This window comes from Polyodon spathula, chromosome 10, assembly GCF_017654505.1.
Source record: "Polyodon spathula isolate WHYD16114869_AA chromosome 10, ASM1765450v1, whole genome shotgun sequence".
Taxonomy (NCBI): domain Eukaryota; kingdom Metazoa; phylum Chordata; class Actinopteri; order Acipenseriformes; family Polyodontidae; genus Polyodon; species Polyodon spathula.
The window spans coordinates 7,368,405-7,384,152 of NC_054543.1; the positions used below are offsets into that span (position 1 = coordinate 7,368,405).

The following is a 15,748-nucleotide window of genomic DNA, read 5'->3' on the forward strand; positions in this document are numbered from 1 at the left end:
GTTGATGAGTTACTAGGAGGCGTATGCGGCCTGCTTGGAGACGGGATTGACTAGCCAGTGCAGGATAATTGGCGATTAACGCAGGGAAGACGCGTATGTGCTCGAAAAAGTATTTGTTATAGTTAAAACCCAATATTTTGTGGATCTGCTAGCTCCTGTAGCCACAGAGGGAGCAAGAGTAAGTACTTCATCGATTGCTATTTTTTTTGTAATAGAGAGTTTTAGCCTATAATGAAACCATTTTGCCTTTGCTCGTCGTATGTACAAGAAGACTGACACTGGGGTATTCACAGAGCCAGTGACGTGAGTTTATTTGCGTAGTGGTACTCACATACTTTTTTTTACGTAGATTGTGTAGTGAAGATGTACTGTATTCAATAATTGAAACGGGTATTCATAATTTTTTTGAGGGTGTTACATTTTACAATCACTTTTTCACATATTGCAATACCGCCAGCACTTTTTTGAGTTATTTTGATTCTTAAGCAATAGTGTGTTGCGAGTTATAAAAACGCGGTATTGTAATTTATAATATTTCTGTCAGCAATCCCATACGCTACCTCACTGTTTTGTTCGGAGACTGGCATCCTTTTGTTTTAAAATAAAATATAAGCAGTTTACCTTAAACAATTGTTAGAACTGCCATCTCGTCTAGTTCGGTTGCGTTGGAACTACTGTAATTCAGGGATGGAAGTAAGACTCCTGTTGCCTTGCATTTATATGCAGTAGGAGTCTCCCAGTTTGTTTTAGAAAAATTTTCAATATATAGCACATCCTTCACACGATTACTGTTTAATATCACCTCTGAAATATATTCTGTAATATATAGAAGCTGCATCTCCCTGTGCTGGTAATTTACAGTAACGTTATCAGGCACGTACCCATTGGCAGCAATCTCACACTCAGAATGTCAATGGCAAAGTATTAAACATTTAACCCACAACAGGATCTATATAAACATATTAAGTACATTAAGAAGTGTTTTGTCTGCTTTTTATTTAGATTTAATGACTTATAATATGTTTATAAGTGTCCAGTGGCTACCTCTAGTTAAGTTGAGCGTGTACTTTCTCTTGCACGCTTTGTATGACACAGTTGACTTGCTTCATTCGCGGGCCTGACACAGTATAGTGTGTGAGAAATACACTCTCAGCTTAATTAGAGGTAGCCACCGAACACTTACAAACGTACATTATCTGTAAAAGAGAGTTTACAGCGGGTGTTCAGATGGCAGTTGCTTCCGTATTCATGACTGCTAAAATTACTGATGTTTCACCATCGATTTATCTCCAGAACAATTTAACTCTTTCAACACTGCAGGCCTGCAAAGAGGTCTACGAAAAATAACTCGCTTAACACAGCAGAGCAGTTCATTGGTCCTGGTCTTGGCTATGCTTTTATACCTCTGTATGACTTCTCTCCAATTGCTGTAGCAGGGTTGTCTTTTTAGAAAGTTAGTTAGTGCTAAAAGAGTTAAGCATCTTGCATACTTGTCATATCAGGGATGCATATTTTTTTTACATATTGTTTTACTTTCTTATAAATAACTTTATTTCTTTGCAGGGAATAGATTTGCTTACAAATACCATTCAGGGATGTAAACAAGACTCCTATTCCAAGACACCCATTCCAAGTCTTCCTCCAAGCTTGATTAACCACAGTGTATTGGTAACAAGCTGAGGTGTGCCTGATTAAACTCATAGTAAAACCAAAAATGGATCAAACTACTGTACAATGGAAGTCTTAATTGCATCGCTGTCCTTCCATGAATAATATCCCTTTGCCAACCTTTTTGGGCCCAAATTATATAGGACAAGTATGAGAAATTTTCTGAATGAGTGTCTCATTTGACAGCACAGGAGTCTCTGTATAAGCACAAATGTCAGAACACACTCCAGTGAACTGAGAGACTGCATAAATATTCATTCAGAGGTCTCAGCATTGCATGAAGCTGTCAGATTGAGAGCATTATGCGTTTGCTTTACAGCCACTCAGGATGCAAGGTGCCAGGGCATGTCAGCTCACTGGATAATTGGCAAGGACGCAAAACATAAATAAGTAAATAAATAAATAAATAAATAAAATACTCAAACTTTGTAGCTGTGCTAGGTTGACACTTTCGAAATAAAAATTTCTGAAGCTCTTAAAAATTGAAGCCCAGTTTCCCCAAGTGGCTCACTTTTCAAATTGGGAAGAAAATCAGGGGTAAAATAATAGGGCCCACTAAATAGAAAAAACAAAAAAACTCTCAAGTCCCACATTTGCTAATGTTCCAGTGCCAAAACTGAGGATCCCCATTTAATCAGCGCTTGCAAGGATATTTTTGCAACAGCTAGCAGAGAATCAATTCAGGTAGCACTTTTGTCAGTGTACTATTTCTGTAAATATTTAGGTCTAAATATGAAATGTTTACATATTAAGCTTTTAAATCCAATGTATACTTCATAATCAATCAGATGATTCGGTCAGGACGGTGTGAGGAGGAGGATGATTCGGTCAGGACGGTGTGAGGAGGGGATGATTCGGTTAGGACGGTGTGAGGAGGGGATGATTCGGTTAGGACGGTGTGAGGAGGAGGATGATTCGGTTAGGACGGTGTGAGGAGGGGATGTTTTGGGAGAGGATGATTCGGTTAGGACTGTGAGGAGGGGATGATTCGGTTAGGCCAGTGTGAGGAGGAAGATGATTCGGTCAGGACAGTGTGAGGAGGAGGATGTTTTGGGAGAGGATGATTCGGTTAGGACCGAGGAGGGGATGATTCAGTTAGTGTGAGGAGGGGATGGTTCGGTTAGGACAGTGTGAGGAGGGGATGATTCGGTTAGGACTGTGAGGAGGGGATGTTTTGGGAGAGGATGATTCGGTTATAGTGTGAGGAGGGGATGATTCGGTTAGGACAGTGTGAGGAGGGGATGATTCGACTAGGACTGTGAGGAGGGGATGTTTTGGGAGAGGATGATTCGGTTATAGTGTGAGGAGGGGATGATTCGGTTAGGACAGTGAGGAGGGGATGATTCAGTTAGGACTGTGAGGAGGGGATGTTTTGGGAAAGGATGATTTGGTTATAGTGTAAGGAGGGGATGATTCGGTTAGGACAGTGTGAGGAGGGGATGATTCGGTTACAGTGTGAGGAAGGGGGTGATTTGTTCCAGTCAATTAGACTTCCTAATTGTTGCAAAATATTGATATTCCCTACATATTGAAGCCATCTGGTTGTCTAAACGCCCATTTCCTGAAGATTGAACTTGTTTTCCAGTTCTGATAGCCTACCTTAATTGATTAGTTAAGACCCACGTTCAAAGTTACATACAAAGGTTCTCCAAGAAACAATCTGACCTGACCTGACCTGGCCAGCCATCTATTTCTAGTGAGGAGGACATCATTGCAAACAAGGTGGTGCACTGCGACGGGCACATTCAATATACAGTGGCTCTCAAAAGTATTCACCCCCCTTGAACTTTTCCACATTTTAATGTGTTACAACATGGAATCAAAATGGGTTTAATTAAGAGTTTTTGCCACTGATCAACACAAAAAAAGTCAAAGTGTCAAAGTGAAAAATAAAATCTACAAATTGTTCTAAATTAATTACAAATATAAAACAGAAAATAATTGATTCACCCCCTTTGCTATGACACACCTAAATAAGCTCTGGTAATTAGTTGAATGGAGTCCACCTGTGTGCAATTAAGGTGTTTCACATGATTTCAGGTTAAATATACCTGTCTCTGGGAGGTCTCACAGTTGGTTAGTACATTTCCTAACAAAAACTACATCATGAAGATGAAGGAACAATCAAAGCAAATCCGGAATAAGGTTCTTCAAAAGCACCAATCAGGGGAAGGATATAAGAACATTTCCAAGGCATTGAATATCCCCCTGAGCACAGTAAAGTCCATTATTAAGAAATGGAGAGAATATGGCACAACTGTGAATCTGTCTAGAACAGGCCATCCTCAAAAACTGAGTATCCGGGCGAGAAGGGAACTAGTCAGGGAGGCCACCAAGAGGCCTATGGCACCTCTAAAGGAGTTACAGTCTTCCACGGCTGAGCTGGGAGACACTGTGCATACGGCAACAATAGGCAAAACTGGCCTTTATGGGAGATTGGCAAAAAGAAAGCCATTGTTGAAAAAAACTCACATCAAATCTTGGGTAGAGTTTGCCAGAAGGCATGTGAGAGTCTCTGAGACCAATTGGAAGAAGATTCTATGGTCTGATGAGACCAAAATAGAGTTTTTTGGCCTCAACGCTAAGCGCTATGTTTGGTGCAAGCCTAACACCTCACATCATCCTGAGAACACCATCCCTACCATGAAGCATGGTGGTGGCAGCATCATGCTATGGAAATGCTTCTCTGCGACAGGGCCTGGAAAGCTCATGAAGATAGAGGGCAAAATGGATGCAGCAAAGTACAGAGAAATCCTGGAGGAAAACCTGCTGAAGTCTGCAAGAGATCTGGGACTTGGGAGAAAATTCATCTTCCAGCAAGACAATGACCCCAAACATACAGCCAAAGCCACATTGGAGTGGCTTAAAAACAAAAAGGTCAACTGGAGTGGTCCAGTCAAAGCCCGGACCTCAACCCAATTGAGAATATGTGGAAAGAGTTGAAATTGCTGTTCACCAAAGGTCCCCATTCAACTTGACGGAGCTTTAGCAATTTTGCAAAGAAGAATGGGCAAAAATTGCAGTGTCCAGATGTGCAAAGCTGGTAGAGATTTATCCAAATAGACTCATGGCTGTAATTGCTGCCAAAGGTGCCTCTATCAAATATTGACTCAAGGGAGTGAATACTTATGCAGTCAATTATTTTCTGTTTTGTATTTGTAATTAATTTAGAACAATGTGTAGATTTTATTTTTCACTTTGACATTATGGACTTTTTTGTTGATCAGTGGCAAAAACTCCTAATTAAATCAATTTTGATTCCATGTTGTAACACAATAAAATGTGGAGAAGTCCGGGGGGGGGGGGGGGGGGGGGGTGAATACTTTTGAGACCCACTATAGGTATCTTTAACACGTATGTGTGTTTTATGTATCTCTATCTCAGGGATGGAAATAATTCACCTGTTACATGGTTGTTTCACCCATTCCTGGTTGTAATACAAGCTTGATTACCCACAGTTTATTAGTAGCAAGCTCATATGTCTTTTATTAGGCTCATAGTAAAACCAAGAATGTATCAAACCGCTTTGAAAGAGCAGTCTTATATCTGTTTCTGCTACAGTATACCCATATACACCGATGAGAGTTTTGAAACGAGTAGTCAGGATACAAACATCTTCCTGCATCAACAACTAGATGCCCTCGTTACGGACGACTGACTAAATAAGAACATTTGTCTTTTTTTACTGAACAAGTGTGAAATCGGAGGTATGACTATAATGGAATATTGACAGGTTGTGAATTTAAACATAGCATTCATCATTCACAGCTGCCCTTCACAATGTAAGCAAGGAACAAAACACTGACTTTAGGCCAGAGGCTTAAGTGGCTTTCTAAAGAAAAGAGATTTATCTCTTTTAATTTATTTGTATGTCTATGTGCCTTGCAAGAATCAGGATTCAAATCACAGCTTCTTGTGCCTCAATACTGAGATAATTTAACATACAGTATGAATAACTGTATGATTAAAGGTGTGTCAGCCTTGAAAAAAGATCTAGGAAACACGCTCGTGTGTGTTATTAAACTCGTAGTAAAATCAGGAATGGGTCAAACTGCTGTGCAATGGGAGTCTTGGTTCCATTCCCGTAACCATATTTATTATCAAAGTTATGATTCATGAGCTTTAGGAAAATAGTCAGTCATAATAAATATCTTAATGCTGGTATACAGTGCCGAGAAAAAGTTTGTGAACTCCTTAGGATTTTCACATATTTCAAACCTAAAATGTTATTAGATATTAATCTAAGTCCTAATAATAGATAAAGATAACCTGATTAAACATATGACACAAAAACATGATTCTTTTTCAACATTTATTTATCCACAAATGATTCAACATTCAATATCCATGTGTAAAAAAGTATGTGAACCTTTAGATTCAGTAACTGGTGGCACCCCCTTGAGCAGCAATGACTTCAACTAAGCGTTTCCTGTAACTGTTGGTCAGTCTGTCACATCAGTTTTTAGGAATTTTGGCCCATTCCTCCTTACAGAACTGCTTCAGCTTGGTGACATTTGAGGGCTTCCTTGCATGGACAGCTTGCTTGAGGTCCTGCCACAACATTTTGATGGGGTTTATCCGGACTTTGACTAGGCCATTCTAAAACGCAGAATTTGTTCTTCTACAGCTATTCTTTTGTAGATCTGCTTGTATGTTTAGGATCATTGTCTTGCTGCATGACCCACTTTCGGTTCAGCTTCAGCTCACGGACGGATGGCCCGACATTTTCCTCAAGAATCTTCTGATACAGTGCAGAATTCATGGTTGTGTCAATGATGGCAAGCCGTCCAGCAGCCCCAGACCATCACACTCCCACCACCATGCTTGACGGTTGGGATGAGATTCTTCTGTTCAAATTCAGTGTTTGGTTTTCGCCAAACATAGCGTTTCTCATTGAGGCCAAAAAGTTCTACCTTTGACTCGTCTGTCCAGAGAACATTGTTCCAGAAGTCTTGTGGATCATCTATGTGCTCTTTGGTGAACTTCAGACGGGCAGCAATGTTCTTTTAGAGAGCAGTGGTTTCCTCCTGGTTATCCTTCCATGAAGACCATTCTTGTTCAGTATTGTTCTGATAGTTGAATCATGAACACTAATATTAGCCAAGGCGAGAGTGACTGCAGATCCTTGGATGTTACTGTGGGGTTCTTTGTGACTTCCTTGATGATTTTCCAGTTTGTTCTTAGATTTTAGTAGGACGACCACTCCTGGCTAGAGTGACTGTGGTCTTGAACTTTCTCCATTTGTAGACTGACAGTGGATTGGTGGAGCTCCAAATCCTTAGAAATGGTTTTGTAACCCTTTCTAGACTGATGAACATCAATAACTATTTTTCTGAGACCCTCAGAGATTTTTTTTGATTGTGGTATGACATGTTTCCACACACCTGTATGGTGAAGACCAAACTCACAAATTTTCTGATCTTTATATAGGGTGGGTCTCTCAAACTCACCCCTGAAGATATACTTAATTATTTAATCACCTGATTCTAATTATCCCCTTAATTGAGCTGATAAAACCAGGGGTGCACTTTCTTTTTCACATACCCTGAATCTTAGTTACTCATTGTTGGTCTAATTCATACATCATTTTATTTCAAAAGACATGGAATTTGTTAATATAAAACCTATTGGATATTTAAGAAAGGTTTTGATTCAAGAAGGCTACCATGGTAAAACTATGGAATTTCCATAATTATCACTGGGGTTCACAAACTTTTTCTCTGTACTATATGTCATCTGAATAGTCCATCAGAACAGTGGCATAGAGCAGACAGTTTTATGACCTTTATGAATGATACAGCACACATTGAAGCTTTGGTGCACTGTCAGTGTGAAGCGCTCACTGTGAACTAGTTTCTGCTTCTTTGTCTCCTAGCAGGATGTTTCGCTTCCGGCTGCTTCCCGCTGCCTCGGTGGGGCTAGCCGTTGTGTCCCGACGTTATCGTGGCTTTACCAACCCCACCCCCGGCCGTCGGAGACTGATGATGGCTGCACTAGTTGGAGTGACCGCTGCCTCGGCCAGCACTGGACTGATGTGGAAAAGGTACAGTGCACCAGCTTGCAAGAAGCTTTTAGTCAAAACATTTTTCATAGAATTTACAGGGATGGGAATAGAACTCACATATTGCATAGCAGTTTGATCCATTTCTGGTTTTACTGTGAGTTTAATAAGCCACACCTGAGCCTACACCCTGTGGCTAATCAAGCACTGGTGCAGGCAATATGAACACTCAAAAGCACCAGCAATGTCTAGAGGCATGCCCAATGGTTTCAGGTGTACTATTCCAGGCACTAGCTGTGAAAGCTAGAAAAGTACTGTAGTAATTACCTGCAAGAAGGGGGGGGATGAGAAAAGGGTGATATAGACTGAAACTGAAACAAACTGAAGACAGACAAGCAAACCACAACTTACAAGCATGCGAGAGCCTGCATGGAATCTGACAGGCAGAGGAACAAGCCGAAACGTGGATTGTTATAGGAAACACTAAATGTGGATTGTTATTGGAAACACTAAATGTGGATTGTTATTGGAAACGCTGGCGCTTTATATTGAGCTCAGGTGAGAGACTGTGCTGTTGTGTGCAGATCCAGCTACCTTTTAATAAGTTGCTCTCCTCACCCTGTGGTATTGGCACAGACTGCTGTGTTTTATTACTGATTTGGTTCTTTTTGATGCTGGATAAACTTTCTTTCCCTTGCTTCCTCCTAATGAAAATTCTGAGAGCTTCAGTAAGTGGACTCCTTTTAGATTAGATCCACTGATTTTAGAAAAATGTTTTGTTTTTTTATTTCAAATAAATAGTTACACATTTTCATGCACTATTGAGGTTTGGGAAAATTTAAAAATAAAAATCAATACTGGGTCTTTCCTCCTCCAGTGGACCACATTTTTGTATAACAGAGCAGTATTATTGCATTAGATTTGGCATTTGCTCAATGCAGTCACATGTATCCTTAAAAGGAATTTCTTTCACTGACAGCATGGAGTTTCCCTAGCTGCTGGAAATCCCTGCAAAAGCTAAACAAAACATAGAAGATCAGGGGGGAGTGTTATCAGTTTTAAAAGAAAACACAGATAATTTTTGGCCAAGACAAAGGAATTCCCATTTTTAAAACTTAAAAGTAGTTTTCCAGCTGCTTTTAGGAAAAACTGGTCTGTGGTTGAGTACGTCACTGGGAAGCTCTCCTGTTAGTATTGCTATTTCCAGTTTATGATTACCATGACGATACTTTTTAAAGCAAGACAGGGGTGGAAATAAGACTGTCTCAAGTTACTGCTTTGTAGTGACATTTTGCACAGAACTTGCTCAGGTATGATGTAGGTTTGTGGATTGTGGGAAACGAGGTCCCAAAACTCTATGGCCTCTCTCTCTCTCTTTTTGTCTGTCTCTCACAGAGCCAACGCAGAGGCGGCCTCCTCAGTGAAGCACGCCCCCAGGACGGAGCGCAGTGCCCCGCTGGAGGAGGAGCCTGTGAAGGGGGAGGAGTTAGACGATGACAAGGCGATGGAGTCGAGCGGAGAGGAGGGGCAGCCTGAAGTGAAAAAGAAGAAACCACGATCTGGCTTCAGGGATCGCAAGGTAATTTCCAGTTACAAAGGTGTATGCAATTATAGTAGCCAATACGCTTTGTTTAGTAGGAATGTTGCTCATTATACCAAGGGTACAATATAAAAATGAAGTCCTTTGCTCTGCAGCAGTTTTCACCACTGCGGTTCTGCATCAGCTGGTGTTCAGACTTGCTTACCCTGTAGGAACAATGCGTGATTACGCATTGCCACAGTATTAAAGTAAGGTAGCCGAAGCAGTGAGAATGTAGGGCAGACGCAATAGACAAATTACATTGTTTACTCTTCAGCGCAGAGACATTTAATCATTTCTGTCTTGACAGATTTCCAGGGCCTAAGTAGAGAAGAGAGACATGAGAGTGATAGTGCGGTGACATTTGATCATTGCTTACCTGCACTAGTTGGCTTGACAAGTGATCATTGAATCCACTGAATTGCGATCATATTATTTGGTTTCTGTGGAAATCCCCCTGCTGTGTAACATTGACTTAGGGGAGATAATCATTTTGCACCCTGTTTTTCATGAAATTTGTAGCAGAATAATGAGTTAATCCCCTTTTTCCCCCTGAAGAAATTCCTTAATTGGGCTCCTGCTGCATCACTTCTGAAATTAAACCCCATTTTACAGTTTTCTAATATGATGCAATTTTGCCAACCAATAAAAGAAGTCTGTAGCATTTTTAAAGATTTGTATTCAATTGATCTACAAAGTGGCGTAGTTAGAGACTCACAAAGAGCAGACTGTAAAAGACTGCATTCAGCAGACGGTATAGGGGACAGAGTGTAGGGTATATTTGCATCTAGCACCAGAATGATTAAACTGAATTGATTATTTCCTTTTTAAATAGCACTGTATATAACATTGATTCCAGGGCAATTGATTTCAGCCAACAAATGAGAGAGCAAAAAGCAAAGCCTAGAATCGAGCCCCTTGTACCCAAACAAGCAGCTGTCTAACCGCTATATGGCGCGATGCAATTAATATAGGTGTCAAACAACACTTCAGTTGCAAATGCTCATTTTTAATTAAAAAGCTTGTACTGGACCCCCACTCTTCCCAGTCTGGTAGTGGAAATTATGCAGGATCAGAGGCACAAACGACAGCGTGGGAGTTCAATATCCTTCCCGCGATTCATTTCTGCTATGTGTTGTATCGGGGGAGGGCTAGTGACAGTGAATTCCCTTTTCACTCATTCCATTACCTCAAAGAAACAGCATTTAAAAAAAACAAACAAAAAAAACATGTTTTAGTGTGTGCGTGGGTTCTGCTTTATGAATATGATTGATTGGAAGTTAAAAAGCATTGCAGCTTGAAATGGCAACAGAGAATAAAAACCTTTACGGAGAGAAGTTCCCAGAAAATGCATTGCCTGCTATTCTGCATCAGATATCTATTTGCATATCCCTGGCAATGGGGATTTAGTGGAGGCATGTGTAGGTAACCGTCTAGTATGCTGGCAGTCTGTCTGTCCTTATGTCGCATTTTCATTTTTACAGATATCTATAAAACTGCAAATTGTGATGATGTAGGGTGGGTGATAAATCAGTCAATGAATGTTTAATTGACCCTCGTCAAAAAAGCCATAGCTTAATCGATTGTTTGTTGTATATCTTATGTATGGTATGCATTTATCACTTACATTTTTACATGCAACTTACTATGCATGAAGATCATGCAGGTACTTTCTTTATGATAATTATAATCACTGACACACTTGGAAACAACAGCAGGCAGTCAGTTTACTTGAATAATCTCAAGTATTGGCACCAAAGAAGCCTTGCACTGTAGCAAGCCACTACTAAAAAATATATATGTAATGCAAAATCCTGGCAAGCACAGCTACAGTACTGAGCATTGGAAAGAACTAGAGCTGGGGAAATGATGAACTCAGCCTGTATGCTTTTAAAAGCAGGACAAGCATCATCACTGGGAAGCTTCAGCTGGGCTGCCTTTTTTGTTGAGGGTTTCTTTACACTAACTGAGCCGTATTCATTAAACACTGCACTGTCCCAGGAGGTGCACGGTAGACCTGCCATGCATTTACTGAAGTTCTAATCTAATGAAGCCAACCTGAATATCAGAGCATAAAAAAAAAACCTTGCACCTGTATCCAAATGGTTGTTTACAGTAGCTCATACATGTATACTTGGCTACCAGCTCCCTTTAGTGGCTTGCTGTGCTGCCAGAATAACATTATTACACTGCAGTGCAAAAAAACACCAATCTTCCATGCGATAGAAACACCACTTATATACTGATGAATCAGATTTTTAGTGATGGACAAATATTCACATATTCAAGCAAACACTGCTTGACATATCAGTTTCGCCACTGAACACACCCATTATATTACTATACCCTTTATACTGTATTCTCTTCTTTCATTGAGAATAGGTACTGTAATGGGGTACAGGATTTATTTTAGTTTTTTTTAGTGTAATAAGGTACAAGCAAATATCAATGGGTCTTCAGTAATCTGCTTTCATTGTGTATTTGCAACCGCAGGCGGGGGATGGTACTAATTTTGCTTTGTGGATGGTTTGGATGCAAAAGCTCTTGGTGAAGATCAGGGATGTCTGTCTGGGTCCCCTGTTCAAACATCACCACTTGAAACATTATTTACAACAGCCTGGTTTGTAGAGTCTGTTTTGGAAATAAGCAAGTTCCAAGGTCTCCCTTGTATAAATCCACTTCAATATAACAAATCGCTGTAAGTAGTAGCAGCTTTCTCGAGGAAAAGCAGTGACAAACTTGACCTCCTAAACACTTTGCTCAGGCTTCTTTTGCAGGAGGGTTGAAGGTTTTTTTTATTTATATCACACTATAAATATTTTAATGAAATCAGTTCAGACAGTTCATCATTAAAACACAATGCTGGGTAAATATTAATTATATTCCTAAAGCTATTTCCCATCAAAACAAAAAGTTTGCATGGATGGAAATATGACTCCCATTGCATAGCAGTTTGATCCATTCCAGGTTTTACTATGAGTTTAATAAGATAGACCTAAGCTTGTTACATATACACTGTGTCTAATCAAGCTCATAGTAAAATCTGGAATGGGTGAAACTTCTGTGCAATAGGAGTCTTATTTCAATCCCTGTATTTGTGTGATAGGAGTTGTGTGCTACTAATTCAGTGGGTATGTCTGCACTCGTGTCAGCATCAACATAGTACGTACTCTCTCAGGAAAGAAGCCAAATAAAGGACAGGGGAATTTAATCACATTTCAAAGCGTAGCATTTCTAAGCTTCTCCTGCTTCTTGCATAAACACACTTCAAGAATGAAAATGGAGTCGACACAGAGGCTGGATGCAGAACAGCCCGTTGCATTTCATCTCGGTGATGTGACAGAATAGAATTGTGAAATCTTGGTTCTTGAGGGCTTCATTTGTTAACTGAGGCGTGGCACCAGTTTAATAAATAAACCCTAGAGCTGAAGAAAAGGGATTTTTATTTATTTATTTTTGTGCATGCCCATATGAAAGTTTGCCGTGGTGTTTTTGCACATTATATTTTGCAGTTTTCCCATGCATTTCTCATGGTTATACTACGCATTTACCGCAGTTTACCCTGGTTTGCCGTGTTTGTTAATATGCTTTACCATACCTTGCTGGTACTTACAATGCTTTACCATGTTTTCACTATGCTTTATTACACTTTGCTATGCTTTTACTATGGTGAGTGGGGGTGGAGGGTGCCAGTCAGGGCTATTTTAACCAACTGGATTGTCTTTGTTTGCTGTTCATCTATGTTTTAGATGTAGAACATGAATTTAGCATTAGAAAATTAAAAAATGCCCAAACTAAAGGAATATGAACCAGGAGCAGAGATTAAACTTATTGATTGTTTTGCCAAACCTAAAATGGATGAAGACCTAAATATCAATTTGCTATTCGCCCTCCAGTTTATTTAAAATTCTGCTGCTCATCTGGTATTTTCCCAACCCCTATACTCGCATGCTTCACACTCGCCACTGGCTACCTATCTCTGCTCGGATCCAATTTAAGACCCTTGCTCTTGCCTGTCACTCTATTCATCATACCGCCCCTTCCTATCTCCAATCCCTCGTGTCTCTTTATATTCCCTCTTGCCCTCTCTGCTCATCCTTTACTGGCCGACTTGTAATGCCTTCTCTTCACTCTCGTTCCTCCCGTGCTTGCTCCTTCTCTTCCCTCGTCCCACTGTGGAACCAGCTACCGGTTATCCTGTTCAGTCTTTTACTGCTTTTTGCAGTCTTTCTCAAAACCCACTTATTCAAGCTTTATTTGTAAATTCCTATTCATAAATCTTTTTGTATTTTCTTTATTTATAATTTTGTATATAATGTGTATATATGTGTTATCATTTAGCATTTTTATTGCCTTTAATTTGTATACTTTTATATTTTGTTTAATTTTCTGTAAGTTGCTTTTGATAAAAGCGGCCGCTAAATAATTAAATAATAATAATCACTGCCAGCGATCGGTTTTCGAGAAGTACTTGTGCAATATGTAAATGGGCTGTAAGCTTGTTTGGACAATGATTAAGAGAAAGAAATGAAGTTTAAATGTAACGTCCGTGTAATTGATGAAGATTTACTAAGTGGTGATGAAATTGTTGGCATCCCTGAACCTATCTAGAAGACATGTGAATAAAAAATTAGGAGGGGGGAGTTTATGTGGAAATTAATTTATAATTCATATTTTTTATTTTATTTTTTTACATTGTGTTAATGTATAATAATTACTTTTACCAAACAGTATGCAAGCCCTTTTCTAAGTGTTACATTTGAAATGTGTAATACTGTAATTAACTAATTTGTTGAAATGATTGTCGCATTGCGATTGTTCGCTTTTATGTTGATTCGTAGAATGAATCAATCAAAAGGTCAAAGGGTGACATCACAGAGAACTTTTTGCTGTAATGCAAAGATGACTAAACTATAAATAGCATACAAAAAATCTCAATCTCTGTCTCTCATATATATGTTTTTCCTTCTAGGTAATGGAATACGAGAACCGTATCCGTGCCTACTCCACTCCTGATAAGATCTTCCGATACTTCGCCACGCTGAAGATCATCAGCGAGCACGGAGATTCGGAGGTCTACATGACCCCCCAGGATTTCGTCCGGTCGATCACACCCAACGAAAAACAACCAGAGAGTAAGTTACAGCTCACAGACCCCAATGACATCTCACACTGGAGACTCGCTGGTGCTTTAATAGGGGCGCACGGTGCATTAAAGTAACGATGCAGTATACAGGGTGATTACATAAATGACACGGCAGAAACAACAAGAGCTCTATTACAGAACACAAGTAGACGGTGGAAAGGAACACGTACATTGAATTTAATGTTTTGCTTACTTTTAAACTCTGCAGTGACTCTCGCAGTGTCGTAAATGCTGGTTTTCTCAACAGTGGGGGGAATTTAGAAACGCCACTATTTAGAATTGATGTGATCCTCACTTTCAGTACTGCAGGGAAAACTTCAGAAGGTCTAAACAAACAAACAAAAAAAGTAATTGGAGCCATTGTAATAAACAGAAACTGAAAATCCAGCTCTGAGGCTAACAGATGAGCCACACCTCTGATTTCACCACCTACATGCCACTCACCGAAGCGAGCGTACTGAAATACAGTGTTGCAATTTTTAAAAAGAGTTTCAGCTGGGGAGCCTTTTAATAGCATTCATCTCCACTGCCATAACTGCAGTAGAGGGAAATCCTAGTATATTGAATTAGTCCTGGTGTATGTAGGGCATGAAGGAGCTGAAAATGTTACAAGAAAAATAGTGTAGTGTAGTGTTTTGGGTTTGATCTGTACTAGTATTGAAGCTCCCGCTGTGTCACCACTGCCGCAGTCTGGATTGATCATTCAGTCACATCCTTGCAACCTGAGGAGCGTCACCACAAGTCTTTTCAGATAGTGTCACCAGACTTGCATTCTATGCAATGATTCTCGACTTGCATATTAAGTTAAGTCAGATGGCAGATGAATATTTCTGTTTAAGCGTGGTATACACACTAAGCTCTGGCATCTGATTAATTTGCTTTTTTAAGGGCTGAGAACAGGTGGCTTGGTTCAGGAGTGGGCTGTTTTGTTTTGATGCCTTCTATCTGTGTGTGTGTGTGTATGTATGTATGTATGTATGTATGTATGTTGATGTGGAGATTTAATGGGGGAGGGATGTAACAGCAAACTGGAAGATCTTTTGCATGGTTGTTTGAGCTGTTTAGCTTCCTGGTTATGTGATATTACTATATAAAAGCTCTTTATAAAAGACACAACAAGAAAAGCACAGGCTGATTATGTCCTACAAGGGAACAAAATCCGCTTATCCAATTTTCATGAAACTCAGTAATAGAATTATTTAGCATAAGTTAGTAACAGTATCAGATTATGAGCATATTGATTGGGTGTCTGTCCGTTCACCCACCTGTCTCGATGTCATTTTTACATATGTACAGTATATATCAAATTTTGAAGAAAACAAGATTTGCTAATTCTGTACGCTTCTGTAGGCTT

At 39.8% G+C, this 15,748-nt stretch overlaps 1 protein-coding gene across 7 annotated transcripts in view; it reads left to right on the plus strand.

Annotated features, from left to right (window-relative positions):
* The window catches only part of LOC121321761 (calcium uptake protein 1, mitochondrial-like), a 38,885-nt gene continuing 23,137 nt past the window's right edge, over nucleotides 1-15,748 (plus strand). For 6 of the 7 annotated variants that reach the window (XM_041260901.1, XM_041260904.1, XM_041260905.1 and 3 more), the window contains exons 1-4: nucleotides 2-178; nucleotides 7,544-7,711; nucleotides 9,065-9,248; nucleotides 14,221-14,383. In XM_041260901.1, the coding sequence (XP_041116835.1) occupies nucleotides 7,548-7,711; nucleotides 9,065-9,248; nucleotides 14,221-14,383 (511 nt within the window). In that variant the 5' untranslated portion in view covers nucleotides 2-178; nucleotides 7,544-7,547. Of the gene's footprint in view, nucleotides 179-7,543; nucleotides 7,712-9,064; nucleotides 9,249-14,220; nucleotides 14,384-15,748 lie in introns of all 7 variants that reach the window. The other variant, XM_041260902.1, reaches the window with a different exon arrangement.